The following is a 17,956-nucleotide window of genomic DNA, read 5'->3' on the forward strand; positions in this document are numbered from 1 at the left end:
CTATTATTCTACAGAGGTAAGAAATCGCCATAAGACAACAGTAAAATAAAAATGTATTCGGGAGGTTAGAATTTGATATCTGCAGTCAATCATGACCGCGGTCAATCATGACCATTTATAAGGAAGCTTAAAACTTCGCAGTTGTCATCAGTTGAACAAGGTAAATCCTTCATAATGCAATTTACACATGGTCCTTTAATTTCAGCTCTTCACGTGACTTGTCTATGTTGATATTAACGCGTCAGAACTACCGAGGTTCAAGCCCTGATACTGGGCCGTTAATGGAACAGAAATGAAGCGAAGCGGAAGTGTTATTAATTGATTGAGAGATTGATTTGGCGTTTTAAGTCCACTTTATGCACAGTAAGGCTAATCGGAACTAGAGCTACAATTTAAAGTGGGATACGAACCATTATGTGCCTCCACCGAGTATCGAACCCGGGACCCCTTGATTACAAGGCGACGACATTACCACTGCGCCATCGGGGAGGCCTAGGAAGTGTCATTGAGACATTTATACATTTAAACTTGATACATTTCTAATGTATTTGTGTCGTTGTGTGTGTATTATAATGTTTTCTATTGAAAATACCTGCAAAAGAACTTCCTCATATAGCGTCAGTAACGTGAGTTGAAAAATGAACGTGGGTGCAGTAATTAGCCGAGTTCATATTTGTGAATGAATTGATATTGGCTTATTACAAATTGTTTTGACTGATTAATCGTAATTATCATTTCGTATTTGTATCTACAGTGGGTTTGAGGCAAAGGTATTAGAGGGAGGTGGAAGGAGAGTGGTGGATGATAGGAGGAAAAGGTCAGGTAGCAGGAGAGATTTATACCACACTGAGGATGTCCTGATTCAGGATCTGTGGATATTCCATTGAAAATTGTCTCGATTGTGGATGTGTTCTGTGAACCGGTTTGCTAAAGATTTGAGGTTTTCCTAACTCAGGATGTCTTCTTGACTGGAACCCTAGAGTGGGAGTGACTCATAGGGTAGACATTCCACCGCTTGAACATGCACGTGCACGCGAGGTTCGCGTTGCAATCGAAGGATATGATTCCTAACCTAACCTAACCTTCTTTTGTCTTTTCAGAGTGATTTGGACTGTGATCTCCCCTTGCTCCTAAAGGTCGAAATTCTCAAGAAATCGGTCTTACCCTCTCCCTTCCCTTAGGCAATTAAAGGACATCCTCAATCCGGACAAATTCCACTGAGACATCAAATCTGTGATAAACACATCCCGAATCGAGACACTTTTCAAAGAGATCCTGAATCAGGACATCCTGAATGTGGACGTCACCGCAGGAGAAAAGGTTGTGGACAAAGCCCCCCCCAAAAGAAAATGGAAGTGAGGATATACATTACACAAAATATCGTTTCGTCATTCTAGCCCCTAACATGTATTTGAGGCCGACTCTACGAGCTGTGGATTGTGTAAGGTACCATTACAACATTCACTCGGCTGAGGAAAACCACAGAAAAGTCTCGGTCAGCATGACCGACCGCGGATTTCAACCCGAGACCTCCAAAAATCTTACTAAGAGAGTAATAAAAACAAACGAGCACTGAAAACCGCTGGTACCGCTGTAAATTATCTGAGCTTAATGTAGTCGAGTTATCAGATCATGGCCTTCCTCTAGAGGGACTCACATGGCGTAGTCTTCTTTTCAAGCCGAGCACCGTGTTGCGGCCAAATGGGAATCCAATACAGATGGAGCCAAAAAGGAGTTAGGAAATCCAGCGACGGAGTATTGAACCGAGACTCAACAGTCCTTGACCCGAGTCGTGCCGTGCGCAGAGGTGCTAAATTTTAAGAATCCTATAGGAGGTCCCGTTGAAGCCATTTGTACCGAATAAATGTTGCGTTGTCACCGGAAGTGGAGGCAGCGAGACACCATATTCACCTTCTACTTCTTTATCCCAAGCTCCCCGTTGCACATTTCGTTGCGAAGAGGGAGACATCTGGTGGAAAATGCTAAGCTGCGATCTGAATCCACGACAAATTCATTACGTTCCAAGTTCTAGTCGAAGATCTTGTGGATGAATGTCCAAGGTGGAATACACAGGTGTGCCCGATGATAATTTGTTCCGAGTTTGTGAATTTTCGTGTGATGTGGGCAAAAGGCTGTCAGAAATTTTCACGAAACGAGCTTTGAACTTAAACATACGTTAAGACAAATGATAAGAGCCGAAGTAGTGTAGTCGGTAGGGCGCCCGACTGCCACACGGGGGACCCGAGTTCGATTCCCGGGGCGGGTGATCTAAAGCCGGAATTCTTCTCCTTGTACCCGCATAAAGCGGCTCTGAGGCTCACACAGCCTCAAATCAATGGGAATCTGGCGACAACCCTGGGGAGTAAATGCTAACCTTCAAAATGGCTGAGATCAAGAATGTGTGAGGCCCTACTCCATTATTCCCTAAATGTGCCTTTATGGTATAGTGCTATATGCACGGGGAACTTTACCTAAGACAAATGATTACTGATGGCGTAGTGGTAGAGTAGTCACCTTGGAGTCACGGGTTTGATACCCGGTGGAGGCACATTCCACAGTGGTTAAGATCCCACTTAAATCTATAGGTCCAGTCCCTCTCTGTGCATAAATCAATCAACAATTCAAAAAGTGATTACTGAATTGCATAGAACTAATGTAAGAAAAACTATATTTCCGATTTGCTCTCAAATTGAAAAGCGTAAACTTGCAAATTAAAATCTACGTAATTGAATGAAATTATCAATTTTTAAAGCTGTTAAAATGAATTCGTTCAAAACTCAATACAAATTAATTGCTGATTAAATCAATAGTCAGATTTAATAAACATTGCTATTGTTTCCTTCAATTAGTCGACATAAAAAGAAATTGTAGGTAATGAAATTCATTCCCAATTCAATTAATCGTTAAATTTACCAATGAAAGATTTTAATGGAGGGGCTGCAAGCTTGGTCCACGCTGAAATCTCCCCATCCCTCAAAAAATATTATTGTCTGTAAGTAAGTAATTTACTTTGCCACTTACAATCAGATTGTGCTTGGTTTAAGGTCGATAAAAGTTATATAGAAAAAATATAATTGCTATATTTTTCAGAATATTAATGCCAAATCTGAAGATAACAGGCTAGGCTTCATGTACACAAGTGTATCCGCAAGATGATAACAATAATAATAATAATAATAATAATAATAATAATGCGCGCGCGTGTGTGTGTGTCAATGGGGATGTATCAAAACGAGATGAGATTTGTGTGTGAGGAGGTCTGTCTCGTTCTCCGTTTAGCTTTGTTATCATCTTCTTCGTTCTCGTCTCGGTCTGAAAGAGCACATCTCGGTCTTGTCTGAAGTTTCAAAATATACAGTATAAAAAATATATAACACAGCGTGTTACAACACAAGCTTTCACAGCTTAGGCAGACAATTTTTCACATAAGTCTTCTGTTCAACTGCCAGTTTCCGCGCTACGAAACATTAAAAAAAAACTGATTTTCCTACATGTTTGCAATCACGCTGAACAGGTTCACAGGGACGATACTATATTTACTTTGCAATTACGAAAAGGACCTGCCCGGTAAAGACGTCAGCTTGTAATCAAGTGGTCCTGAGTTCGATACCCGGTGGAGGGACATAGAGATTCCACTTTAAACTGTAGATCAAGTCACGATTAGAATTTTTGTGTAAAAACTTGAAAAACGTACACTTACGAAACAAAATGTATGATCAAACTGTAAATAATGAAGAAGGGTGTATGTCTAAGTGAGGTGTATGTGGAATGTTGCCAAAGTGTCGAACGAGATTACGGTTTTGTCTCTACTTTTATAAAGACATCTTTTATATCAATGTCCTGATCACCTCACCTCCTAAAAAACCTAGTTACAACAGTGTGTGTGTTTGCCTTCCCTGGAATTCTCTCTGTTCCCAAAAAATGCCGACTTCAACAGTGATTTGTCTCCGTCTCGGACACGGAACTGACTTATCTCTTTGCTTGTGTGCACGTGTTACCCCCCCCCCCCCTTTTCTGCCCAGTGATTTTAATCTCGGAGTGGTCCCCTTTGCCTCTCACAGTGAGCTTGAACCAGATACCCCGAGGCATGCTCCCATGGAGAGATATCAGCGGTCGTTACCAAAGGAAGCAATTTATCATCTCGTTTTAATTACAAGAGGAGCGTGTTAGGAAGACCGAGGTGAGCGTCGAACTAGTTACGCGGAGGAAGGGCGAACTCCTCGCTAATTTTCGCCACTCTTGCGGGGATTAATGTGGCCAGAACTGCATTAATTCGACTTCTCTCAGTACCTTTCGTGTTACCTTTTGTAATATATGCGTAACCAACAACAATATCACTGGACGCTTCAAATCTCAAGCCAACGTGATGCTTTTGAATCTCCACGATGATAAATCTTGCCTGTTTTTCCTGCTGGTGGCTGTATTTTTGTATTTCCTGCTTTCCTTATTAGCCACATTTGTCTAATCGTGACGCTGAGCCAGGAGTAAATAATCTCAGCAATGAAAGTGACTTTCTTTTAATCAAATAGATGTTTAAATTGGAGATAATCAAAATGGGTTTTCACCAGAAACTAATTATTTTAGCGGTCGTGAATATTTGCTTTCAGTCACCAAAATTAAGTTAAAAAATTACAAATTTAGATGGTAACAATTTTTTTGTTTTAAGTTACCAAAAAAATCTTACCCAAGCTAGTATTGTTAATTCAAATAAATTCGTTTTCCCATCCCAACCAATTCAGTAAATAAATATTTACGTTTGCCTGTTGAATGAAATTAAATTTATCTTTCCTTTCACTTTCGGTGGTTACCTTTGTTATGTAAAGTTGATACGAGACGAGGAAAAGAGAAGAACGAAATAGAGAAAGAGGAGGTAGGGAAGGAAAAGATAATGATATAGAAATTGAATGCGGAAGAGAAACTCGATTAATTGAAATATTTAATGTAGTGTGGAGCAAGAGTAAAAAAGCCAGAGAGAGAGAAGGAGAACACACGACCAGACAGAGAAAGAGAGAGTGCACTCGAACAGAGAAAGTGGTAGAAAGAGATAAATGTCCAGAAACGGAAAAAGAAAAGAAAAGGGGGATATAAAAGAAAGAGAGAACGATAGAGAAAGTAAGGGACAAACAAAAAGTTTGATTGATTGACTTAGTTTACTTTATTTCGCATTTCTGCCACTTTTGGCTAATCGCGAAGATGAGGATGAGTGGTGATAAGATAAGATGAATGAATAGCAGGCGCGTTGCCTGATAATGTTCGCATGAGCACGTGAACACTCATGTATCTTAAATTACGTACATATTAAAATGCACACATACGTATATTTTTATTCGAGAATATACTATGTTTGATGTACGAGTTTATACACAAAATTTACTCTGACACGACTTCTTTTACGTCTGATAACTTTTTTTTAGATAGTTGGTAACACTGACTCCCACGGTGTTCCACAGAGGGCGTTGAACACAATTGCTGTGCGTATTGCATAGAGCTGACAGCCAAGCGGCTGTTGGCCACTATACCCCGAGGATGTTCACTTCGCTGAGCGAACACTGATGCAAGCGACAATACTTCTTACATTCGACACCAGAGTGCAGCATATACAAGGCATGTCTAGGAGGACTCGAAAAGGTCTGTGCTACATAGCAGCAAACTTTGGCGACAAAACGCTAAACCTGGCGGATTTTAAGGTAGAGAGGGACAATTTCGCCTAGGTCCTTCTTGTATTACTTCAAATATAGCATGATTTTGGGGGAAATTGTTGAAAATAAATTGAACTATTATTCTCACTTTTTCAATTGAATATGACGTTACAAGAGAGAGAGTAAATCTGTATTCAGTACAAAAACATTATTGTGAACACTCGTATGCGAACCGTATGCGACGCCACTGATGAAGGGACAATCACAACACGAGCCCCACGGAGGATTATGCTGGCTGTAAGTCCAGACGCCACAGCCTTGATGTCCAGTGTTAGAGAAGCAAGATGAGAAGAGAGAGAGAGAGAGAGAGAGAAAGGAAGGGAAGGGGGAAGGTCAGTGAGTACATGTCTGTAAAACATACTTCAAGTTCACATTTATACTTGCCCATCCTACTTTATGAATAAATACCTTTTGCTCTAGCATTGAATGATCTCTCCCATCGTTTTTGTCCCTCTGGTCTAATAATTCATACGCGTATATTCAACAATTAATGTCGAAATAAAACGTGGAAGAGAGAGGGACATCCTAAGACGTTATGCAACGTGCCAAATCGGTGTGCGTTTTCAGTTGCATATCTGCTAGGATAGATGGCTCCTTGACCCAAAGGTTATTTTCTTTCCTTTTATTCTCGATTCACTTTTGTCTGTGACGGTACCGGCGCAAGAATTGACACGTCCGCTCTACTTGAAAACAGAGGAACGTGTTGGCTTCGTTAGACAAACAAAGAGGTGCTAAGAAACGCAACAGAGGTTCACTTCCTCCCTCTCCCATCCTCTTTTAATTCCATTAGTAACCGGCGGTGTTCACTTCCTCTCCTCCAACCCTGTTAAAAGTAAGATACACCGCAGAGACCGTCACTCGATTGAACCCCGTGGCAGCGGGGGTCAATTTATAGCCGGTAGTCATGTTGCCGAGGAGACGTCGTGGCAACCAGATGCTTGGTTCCCATGGAAACGTTCCTGATTGCTATATTTGCTGCAGGGAAGATCCAGGGCGGGGAAAATCCAGCTGAAGACTTAAATCATCTTTGCAAAGACTGCGTGGAAGAGCTCGAGGTGAATATGGAGCAGAAGCTCTCGAAGACAAAAGAAGGTCATCCGGTTGTTCCTTGTAGGTGAGATCGGCAGCTGAAAGGGCTTCGGGTTTTCCCTCCGTTTCGAGGGTTGGTCCTGCCTTCGGTTTTCAAAGGGGGATTTGGGTCAAGGGCGGTGAAGCTCTTGCGTTCAGGATCCGAGTGCGATAATGTTCCTGGGCCCAGAGGGAAATTTCCCTCACGTATTCAGAAAAAAACCTTTACGAACTAAAACTTCCCTCTTTCAACACAATAAATACAAAAAACACATACTGAGGTTTAATCCGGAGATTTTGATCTAGGAGGATGAATTTTGGAGAATATAAAGGCTAATTTTGCATCAAAATTGGCCTTGTAAACACTTTTATGGTGGCGTGTCATGCAAAAGTATCGGTATGCTTAATTGGGATGGAAAAATATTGTGCTTGTACTTTATTTCCTTTTTATGATATTTTTATCGCTTATATACCGGGTTGTGCAATTACGGTTAAAAATAGTTTTCTACATGAAAAGTAAATTACGCGTAAAATACGTATGAAACATAAAGGAATTACAAAATTAGAATCAAACACAAAAATTTTAAAAAGCGTGGTTTTTTGCTATGGTTATTGTAATGTATGGCAGTTCGCAGGGGTAGAAAACAAAAAAAGGCTTTAAAAACTTTCTTTCCGAATTTGTATGTGATCTTATATTGGAATTTTACAAATTTTCATATTCACATTCACATCATAATTAGCCTATATGCATGTGTATAATACGTAATAAAAAGGAATTTGAAGCTGTTACTAAAACTTTGAAACCAATCCACATCAATTATTGTTAATCGTTATGTTAGGTTATAAATACAAGTATGTGCTAGTGCAAGACGTATATATCGACAGGTTTCTCAATTTTTTAAAAATGTGTGAAAGAACAGTTATATTTTTTAAAATCTGTTAGTGAAAATGATTTTTTGTTGAAATATGTAAGAAAATTAATGTTTTAAATGTAATGTAAATAAAGTAGTTTATATATTACTAATTTAAGAAAAGGATTAGTTTTTACATCTGCGCAAAAAACTGGTTTTCTACGTGACGTAAGTTATTAGTAAATCGGGCGTAATTTATGTAAAATACGTAACGAGTAAATTACCTTGCCTGCCTGCTTATATCCCACTATAAGAGGAATAACAGAAGAAACCGTGAGTCAAAAAAATAAGCAATTGTGTATTGACGTCCAATTTCCCTGTTTTTTGCACATTTTTTAATGTTCTCCCTTATAACCTTTCATGTAATTTTCAGCTCCAAATTTTCCGTTGCTGGGTAAATTCTCTGCTGAGAACGAACATCACTGTCTGAGCCTCTCTAGATTGCGGGAAGAACAGAAGAAACATGTTCAACTCGTTTCCCCGATAGATGCAAACCCTGAGTTGCAGCATGTCTATCAGAAGAAATATTTCTGCATTTTAGATTATTTGTGTTTCTTTGCAGACTTTGGTCCTTGTATCCGAATTTGTAGCAATCTCTTGTTGGTGGATGATTCAAATTAAGGCTACGAATTGGCAGGGATATTGAAGAGGATATTGCTTTATTGGTTACTTAACAGTGGCGGCGATTGGGTTCCAAAACTGGTGGGGGGGGCAACTTACTAAAAAATGGGGAGCAAGGACAGTTTTCTTTCCATTGATAGATAAGGTTTAGCATAATGCGGGGTCAAAAGTAGCAAAAGTTGAGAGAGGGGGGGGGCAACTGCTCCCCAACAGTAGCCGCCACTGTTACTTAATGTCAGTTTTCCACCTCTTATAGGATAATGGTGACTGAAATTGATACATAATACTCTTTCTTGTTCCATATTGTTGATATTGCTGTATTATTACGACAACTTGCAGTGAACTGAATTGCTAAGTCAACTTATACCTGGTCCGATTCGCGTAAATGAAGAACAATTTACCTGTCCTTTATGAATTCTTTTCATTGTCAGCGAGTATCAAATCAGTCAACACATTCTAACAACTTCTGCAATGACCTGAACTGCACCAAAGGTCGCATCAGCAATGTGCGGTCACCTTGAAGTTTGGACGAGGAGTCGAATGCCCTCGGGTGATTGATCAAGCTGTAGTCCCCCCCCCGCCACGAAAGGAATGATCCTGCTGATGCCACCGATTCTCCATCGATTTGTGAGGATTTTAACATAAATCAGGCTGGAGTGCTGAGGACGAATTAACCGCTTCATTAACCCTTTACCAGAGAAACCCAACGGAAACCGTGACATCTCATGCGTGCCTAAACTGTCAGAAGTGAAACCGGAGGACAAACATGCCGAAACATATGCCATTCTTCGATTAACTCTTACAGCAACATGCTTTGCACCCACCAACAGGTCGATCGATATTGACGAACACACTAATCAAGATAATGTATGTGGTTCTGACCTGACACTACCTTTCAATCCACCAAACGATACTTTCTACCGCTTGCAGTCATCAATACAATAACATTTGCCACAAATGCACCTTTAAGTACATTCTAGGTTTCAAGTGACCGTTTTCATCTAACAAAATTTATTTTAACCATTATAGAATATGTGATATCAATTATAAATGCACAATATTTTTTCCAGATTTGAAAACGAAAGGACTAGCTCTGAACAATCACTTGGTCATTCCTGATCTTTACCAATCAAAAGTAAGGCAAGCAGTACATAAGGTCTGAAATATTTTTTTTAAAAAAAAATGTTCCATAAATCCTTAATCCAAGGCCATTATTATAATTTTGTGCTCCTTGACAGAAAAAATAAATTCACAAAATTCTATAACACCCATTACATTCTGTGATTAACCTATCCTACTCATGTCCATATTATAATATTGTATTAGGATGACATCTCAATGTACGTTGAAAATTTTGCTTGTAGTACACCTTAATCATACACATATAAACATTTGTAAGCTTCACATACAATTCAACTTAAACATTCTAAAATAAATTAAATACAATATAAATATATATCATAAAAGTACCTAGGTATATATACATTTATGTGGCATACGTCACTTAGAAGAAAACGAAAAATATTTAACTAATTCTACATCAATAACATACCACAAATAACTTACTCCTGAAATTAGATAACGATATATATACGTGTGTGAGTGTATATATATATATATATATATATATATATATATATAAAACTTAACTATCATTAACATAAAAATAAATATTCGTTTGTAAATTTGTACTGAATTTAAAAGTTGTTTTCAACCATCATGCTGAAAGAAAGAAAACGAAACTAGTGTTAGGTTGAAAACAAGACACTCTACACTAAAAGGTCAGATGTTGAAGCATTCCAAAAACACCACATTCCTCTTGTGCGGTGGAAAGCTTTTAAAGCCAAGTTTTTCAAGCATTCTCAGAAACGTGCAACTATAGAGAAAAAAAGTTTTAAAAACTTGCATTAGGTGACAGAAAAAAGAAGAAACGAATTTTTAAAAAATCCTAGGAAGCAAGGCGAAGACACTCACCAACGTTTGTGCTGCACTCTGGTGCTGGAAACGGAAAAGCACATTTTTTAGTTGAACGTGAGGACAGATAGACAGACAGACAAGTAAAGATTGACTCAGGTTAAAAAGAACGAGCGGGCATCTACAATAATGGTGGACAGCTAAGTCTCAACAGCGTCCTCCTATAAAAAGAAGCACTTCAAATGTTCTACCGTTCCACTACATTTCTAAACAAGTATTACTGAACTAATCATGATTTGAGTACGGTGCTTTTTTACATTTAGCATCCTATTAGATAAGTTTATTTCTTACACAACAAACTTAATTATATTATTTATATATTTTAGAAAAAACTAAATTACGACACGTTCAATTTAAACAGTTCTATTTTTTATTGTCTTGTATAATTTCGACAAATTCAAACTTCTGATTAAATTTATGATAAGAATGATTAATTAAATCACTGTGGAAATGACACAATGTACATTTAATATACTAATATTATTGCTGATTTTAAACGAGTTTTGAGTTTAATGAATGGAAAACTGAATGTAAATGAAGCACTGGAGTTGAATTTATTAAAGTGATATTATACTCACAAGCTCAAACATTAGATTTTCATGATTTTCTGTTATCAGTAAAAGTAGCATACATGTGTAAATAAATATTCACAAATATGAGACTATAAATCATTATGTAGTGTGATTTAGTTATCCAATTACACTGTTCTAGTGATTAGTGAAGAAGTACTGAAGAATAGTGTATTACCACTTCATATTGTTTCACAGGCATCTATTTCCAGACCGGAATGTCCTACCCTTTCACCATTGATTAACTAAAAGCCACAAAATACCAGTCATAGTGAATTAAATAATTAAAGCGACAAACGTACAATTCTGTCGATTCAGAATTCGTTATCATCCAATCATATTTGGTTATGGGAAGCAAGCTGGACGGTTTCAATATATGCATTTATATGCGGGTCTAATTTGATACCTGTGGTGTTGTTAACAATTAATCAATCAATGACAAGTAACTCTATCTCATACTTGTGAATTAGCAAATCACAAAATACTATAAATATTTGAGATTGCATGGTATAAATTCACTTAAATACTCTAAACAACTTAGTAATGTTTTACTTCAAGTTCGAAGGAAAGAAAATACATTTCACAAACAAGTCACAAGACAGTTACAAAGACATTGGGTAGGTAGGTTCTTTTACACAAGTTAATATGTATCTCCCTGGATATACAGGTAGTAGGCAAACTTAAGAACATGCCAGAAGCAAGTATTTCTGCTTTTCATTCCAACAACATAAATGTTAGCCTGGTAGCTAAATTTGTTACAGATATAGTCTCTATTGAATTATGAGGTGCTAGGATGTATTTAATATTGCCTGTAGTACTCTATATATGAGTAAATAAATTAGAAATTCATTCGAGTCAATAATTTTTGGATCGATGTTAGGCTAATTATCTTATACTTGATATTTTTTCAAGTTTAAATCGATTTTTGCCTCTTTAGGCTAATCGCGACGATGAGGATGATGATGATTAGATGAAACTGATGAATAAATATTAATAAAGACGCGCATGTCAAGGCTGAGATTCGAACCCGAACCTTCTGATGGTGGGGTCGTGAGACTATTACTCAACTAATTCGGTCATGCACTTTGCAATTATTTAAATTATCCGGATAAATTTGTTCATATTTTTCACACGCTTCTTTTGATTATCATCAGTAAATAACCACCAGTGTAAAATCGCAATTAATCTCCCGGGCATTTTGAAAAACAGTCAAGAATAATTACTGAAATACATTTATTCCTGAATTACACGGGGCTAGATTTCCTGCTGGATTTTCTAGTTGGACTTGGACTAGTTGTGAGGTATAGTCCGATTACTTTCAAAACATCTCCAGCTTCCTGTGTGAGTCCAACAAGCGAGCCTATCAACAGTGTACAGCGTGAGCGGGAGAGTTAGCGATAGGTGCTGGGTTGAGATGACGTCAGCTGGTCGCTTCTTGATTGGAGGGTTCGAACCTTTTGACTCGCTTCCAAGCTGCAAATGCAGAACACCCAGAGATGTTACGAAAGTAATCTCACTCTACTGGGTCAGCTGCTAGTTTTCGCCTCACAAGATACTTGTTACCGCACTGGCGGGTATGCTATTGTTCCCACAAGGGATTGAGCAGAGCAGACAAGCTAAGAAGATGGACGAGCAACTTGAAGAACGTTGTAGAAGAATAGTTACTGCTGTTTAAAAAAATAAAATTAAAAGAATTAAAAAAAAGTGTGGACTAGAAATTGGCTCGAAAGAAAATGTGATAATCGAAGTGTGCTAATCGAGCTTTTCTCGGGTATGTATATTCATACATGAGATTCGCAGAGTTAATTCATAAAAAAAAAATTGTTCAACTAAATGTGTCAAACATTTAAGTCACTGGTAATTATAAAGATTTTCATTATCGGCTAATGTCATCGCTTTATTAAATTGCATTAATTAACACGAATGCACATCATCTCTGTTACTTTTTCTTCCATCGAGCAACGAACAAAAACAACCAACAATCGGAAACCACAGACAAGAATCTTTCGCTAACTCAGATTACCTTCACATGGCTAAACTTTTGCTCTGAATGTCTGCTCCACAGAATCTAGCAGAGAAAGCCAATTGCAATTAGAACACAGCCTAGTCGTCAAAATCAGTCTATCAGCCAGCCTGGCAGTCATTTCCAGCCAGGTAGACAGTCCAGCGCCAACTAGGGCATTTGTACCGGAAATCCAGTTCCGTGTGATTCGGCCTTTACTTATCCCCAGTTAAATAATAGTAAAATGAACACCAAACCTTGTGTATGTTTTCAATGACAGGGGATTATAATTCTTGACGAAATAATTATACGTACACTCTTGATACGATTTAGTCAAAACTGAGTACAAAATAATCTCCTTTGACGTAATCGAGTGATCAAAACTGACAACCAATATGTAGTTATTATTTTACTATCATTGTATGAATCCTGCCACTATCATTACCATAGTTTTGCCACGTTATTGTTCCACAAAAGTATCTCCCACCTAACTCACTACTGACTGATAAAAAAACAGGTTCTTTTACGCCATGGAACAGATTATGTCTTTTGTATTTCACACGTTTCCCACCCAAATATAAATGCGATACTGTAATTAAAAGAAAATAAGGAAGGAGTTGTAAGATCTTCTGTAGATTCGCACATATTATGTTGTCACGTGCCTGCATGGTGAGAAAAGAGAGAGGATGTTAGATACAATGGCCGACAGTTGGCAGCACGCGACGAATCTGTTAGAAACGTTGATTATAGAAACAATAAGTATGAGAACGGAATGAAAGTGCTTGTAAATATTGGAATTGATTATGTTTATCTTAATTTATGAACTGAGAATAATAATGAAATAGGTTTGAGGCTAGAAAAACAAATGATTGCCATGTACGGCCTACATGATAATATATAGAACTTAAAGAAGTCGGAAAGCGATTACTATTTTGTAATTCTATTTTTCTATAGGTAGGCACAAAACAATCAAGGACCTATTGTTGTTTCCACGGTGTGGCGCCTAGCCAGAGGCAGCTACCATGCAAGGGGGCGCCAACTTTGGAAAACATGGAGTGGGCTCAAATAGTTGAGTATAAATTCACAAAAAACTCTCTCTTCCATGCATCATGATAATATTGCACACCAATAATGCATCCATAATTATTTCTTAAAGACAAATATGTTATTTACATATTTCAATAAGCAATCCACCACGAATCACAATAACATATACAAAAAAAAAGGTAAAGTGTTCCCCTGTGCTTAGCACCACGCCATGAAGGCGTATAGGGGGTGCGGGGGTAACGCCCCCACACTTTCTTGATCCGGTCGTGAGTGGGGGTGATGTGATCAGCACAACGCCCCTGACCGCCTTTACCCCCCAGGGTTTCCCCCAGGTACCCATGTTATTCGACGCTGGGTGGGAGCCGGGGCCGCTTCCAACGTTAGAAAAGTTCCCGGATTTGAACCGGCCGGGGATCGAACCCGGGACCTTTAGCATGGTAGTCAGACGCGTTACCGACTGAGCCACCGCGGCCACCTCGATAACATATACAATAATAATAATATTAATAATAATAGTAATAACACCACAACAAATTATTGGGTGGACTCGGGCTCCACAGGCAATCATTGCATCTCAATATACAGCCGAAATCGAGAATGTGTGGATCATGTTACTATGGTGTCGAGTAAAGGAACCATACTTATTGTCCACATCTCGTATTATACAACTTTCATTTTACGACATAAATCTATTTACACGCCTTGTTTCTTAATCTCTGCGAAAGGGACGCCACTTTTTTGGACGCAACCAATTAAGAATGAAGCTATGTTCACAAAGGTCACTGGGCATGTAACCAGGAATGCGAATTAATTAACGCGAGGAGAAGGCAAAAATAACTGGGTTAGTGGGGCATGATCCCCGTAGGATATTAATGCGACAAACCGACGAGAACAGCAAGGAATCAATCAATGAGAGACTCTGCGCATAATTCGATCACGCTGGAGTTGATCGACAGGCGCCATTTCGTCCCTGCAAGGAGAAAATTCTGTGTTGCCGTTGATACTGGTTCTTAGGAGAGGCTCCAGCCTGCATAGGTGAGACAAACGGTCATTGCCTCAACAGCCTAATGCCTAACGATTTCAACAGATTATTCTAGTTATCCAGAGTATCATACGTGCTCTCGGTGCTATAAAATACCGGACGAAATCGACGTAAATTGTGTTGTTAAGCCTAAGTTGTGACAGAAACGATTTTGTTTTTTCAAAACCATTCCTCCTTTCTGCTCTTAGTTTTGATTTTGAGTTTTTGTTTTCGGGACTGGGTCTACAGTTTAAAATAGGATTATAACCACTATGTGCCTCCATCGGGTATTGAGCCCGGGACTTCTTGATAAATTTACATTTCAATATATTGTTCCTGGATACTAGTGATCGTTTAGTATCGCTAGTAAAACTACTTTCAATCAGTCTTTGGACAACTACTTTTAAAAGTAAATGAGTTAATCTTAGTTACTTTGCTCAAAAAATAAATCATATATTATTTTTATCAATGTCACGCTCCGGCCCCAGAATTTTTCAACAGGTACCCATTTATTTGAGCCTGAGCGAACCAAAGAGCACTGTATGCAGGGACAAGGCAGGAAAAATTCCGATCTTATGTTACCCACCCCGTGAATCAAATCTGCGTTCCCACTTAGTAGTCAGACGCCTTACCGACTAGACCAGCGAGCTCGATAAAAATATAGGAGAAGAATCAAATTAACCCCGTTATTTGAAAAAAATACATCACGCAAAACATCTGTTTGTTACAAGTGTATGATTGCAAAGATTGATATTTAATTGCTATTTTTAAAGCAAACATTAATTTTGTTGAATAGTGTTGAAACATACAGAAAAGTATCTGTAAAAGTAAGTAGAGTCAGATTATTTTCATAACAACTCCTGCTGACCGCGCGAGTCCAGTTAGTGAGCCTACCAACAGCCCAGAGCCCGAGCAACAGGGATACCGATAGGTGCTGGGTAGAGATGACGCTAGCAGCTCGTTTGTTGATTGGCTGCTCCGGGACTTATGACTCGCTCCAAAGCTGCCAATGCAAAACAGCCAGAGATGTTACGAAAGTAATCTCACTCTATTAATTCGTTACCTGAAAAAAGTAATTGAGTTATAGTTGCAGTTACTCATTTCAAAAAGTAACTATGTAGTTACAGATGCCTTTACTCGCAAAAAGTAACTGATACTTTCAAACTCTGCTTTTAATTACCGAAAGACCGTCAAGGGCTTATAAACTTTCGGAATGACATTCGAATTGAACAACCTCTCTCCCAAGGTAAGTTTAACACAGGTGAGTCATACGGTTGTGTTATTCTCACTTGCTTCTCTTCCTCCTATATTCTCGTCCATTTCTTTCCATCGTGCCTTCACCTACCGCACCGAGCTACCTGGCGCAAACAAGGTAAAAAAAAAGTAAAGTGTTCCCTTGTGCTTAGCACCATGCCATGAAGCGTATAGGGGGTGTGAGGGTAACGCCCAGCACTTTCTTGATCCGGTCGTGAGTGAGGGTGATGTGATCAGCATCACGCCCCTGACCGCCTTTACCCCCCAGGGTTTCCCCCAGGTACCCATGTCATTCGACGCTGGGTGGGAGCCGGGGCCGCTTCCAACGTTAGATAAGTTCCCGGATTTGAACTCGAACCCGGGACCTTTAGCATGGTAGTCAGACGCTTTACCGACTGAGCAAGCAATGTTATAATTAAATCAGTCAACCAGACAAAACATTCTTATTCCCCCTGACTTGTTTCTTCCATCAATTGCTTCCGTGGCGTCTTACAACGATAATAAATCGATTTACACCTTGCTAGGTATGACGGGAAGCATTCTTATTAAACAAGTATTTTCCCGTAACTGAACAATAACCTTATTTTAAAAAACGATCAATTTAAATTAGTGATTAGTATTTCTGATAAATCATAACTATAGGAAAATCATTAGGTGAATATTCTCATACGCATTGCATGTCCAATAGAACGTGACGCAAGAAGACGTTCTGCTCGCTCTCCGTGACAAATTACTTGTTACCTACGACACCCATCTGAGTTATTACGACAATATTTCACATTTCAAAAGACGCCGCCACTCCTCAAAGTGAATCGAAAACGCCCATGGAATAATTTCCTGGAGCACCGCACAAGGTCAAACCCATTAAACGATATCTAAAACACATCATTGAAGACAAATTTCTCTGACCGAGCAGGTAGCTAATTGCTCGGTACACGGGTCTTAGTACGAAGTTGCTGCACTGTCATTTTTCACTCTCGACAGTTTCAAGCGAAACATTTTAAGTTCGAATTGGAAAAGTTTGAATATGATATCGTAACGGGGTCAAATTAAAGGTGCACGAAAAATTAACGAACTCGCCTTGTGGAAGTGAAAAACATATTGCATATAAGTTTCAGTGCGGGTTACTACAAGTATTATAAATTATGTACAACAAAGTTTCAAAGAATAACGCCGCTAAGAGAGGCTGCAGAAGTGTACGAAAGTGTGAACCACTATACGCAAATTTTGACTTGATCTAGTTAAATGAAAGACAAGTTTTGGGCACTATGTTCACTGGAAATGTAATAATAATACGGTCTTTGTATTACAAAGACAGTAAACAGTTTCAAAGAAACGTTTATTAATGTTACTTTTCCTAGAGAGTATATAAACAAGAACATTTAGTTTGATTGATTGATTTGGTGTTTTAAGTCCACTTCATGCACAGTACGGCTAATCGGGACTGGACCTACAGTTTAAAATGGAATCCGAACCACTATATGCCTCCACCGGGTATCGAACCCGGGACCCCTTGATTACAAGGCTACCACTGCGTCATCGGGGAGGCCCAACATTTAGTTTGGAATAATCTTAATTAAGTGCAATAGTTTCATATGGTATTTCTTACGAAAAAAACAAATAGAATTTTCACGTGGGAAATTATTATTGCGTACATCATGTGCAGCATAACATCATATATAGAGTCACCAGCAATAAAATGGGACACATAGATCCTTAAATTTCTCAATGCCCTACAAGGCATTATGTGTGTTGCATAACTCTACGGCGGTGGTAGAAGTTGCCATTGA

General features: G+C 38.7%; 1 protein-coding gene across 6 annotated transcripts in view; it reads right to left on the reverse strand.

Moving 5' to 3' along the window:
• The window catches only part of Nckx30C (solute carrier family 24 member Nckx30C), a 277,663-nt gene that overhangs the window by 195,841 nt on the left and 63,866 nt on the right, over window positions 1-17,956 (reverse strand). For 4 of the 6 annotated variants that reach the window (XM_083130710.1, XM_083130707.1, XM_083130709.1 and 1 more), the window contains exon 2: window positions 10,274-10,297. The exons of the other annotated variants lie outside the window; for them this stretch is intronic. In XM_083130710.1, the coding sequence (XP_082986836.1) occupies window positions 10,274-10,297 (24 nt within the window). The remainder of the gene's footprint in view (window positions 1-10,273; window positions 10,298-17,956) is intronic. 6 annotated transcript variants of the gene reach the window in all.

This window comes from Lepisma saccharinum, chromosome 11 (assembly GCF_977018435.1).
Source record: "Lepisma saccharinum chromosome 11, izLepSacc3.1, whole genome shotgun sequence".
Lineage (NCBI taxonomy): Eukaryota > Metazoa > Arthropoda > Insecta > Zygentoma > Lepismatidae > Lepisma > Lepisma saccharinum.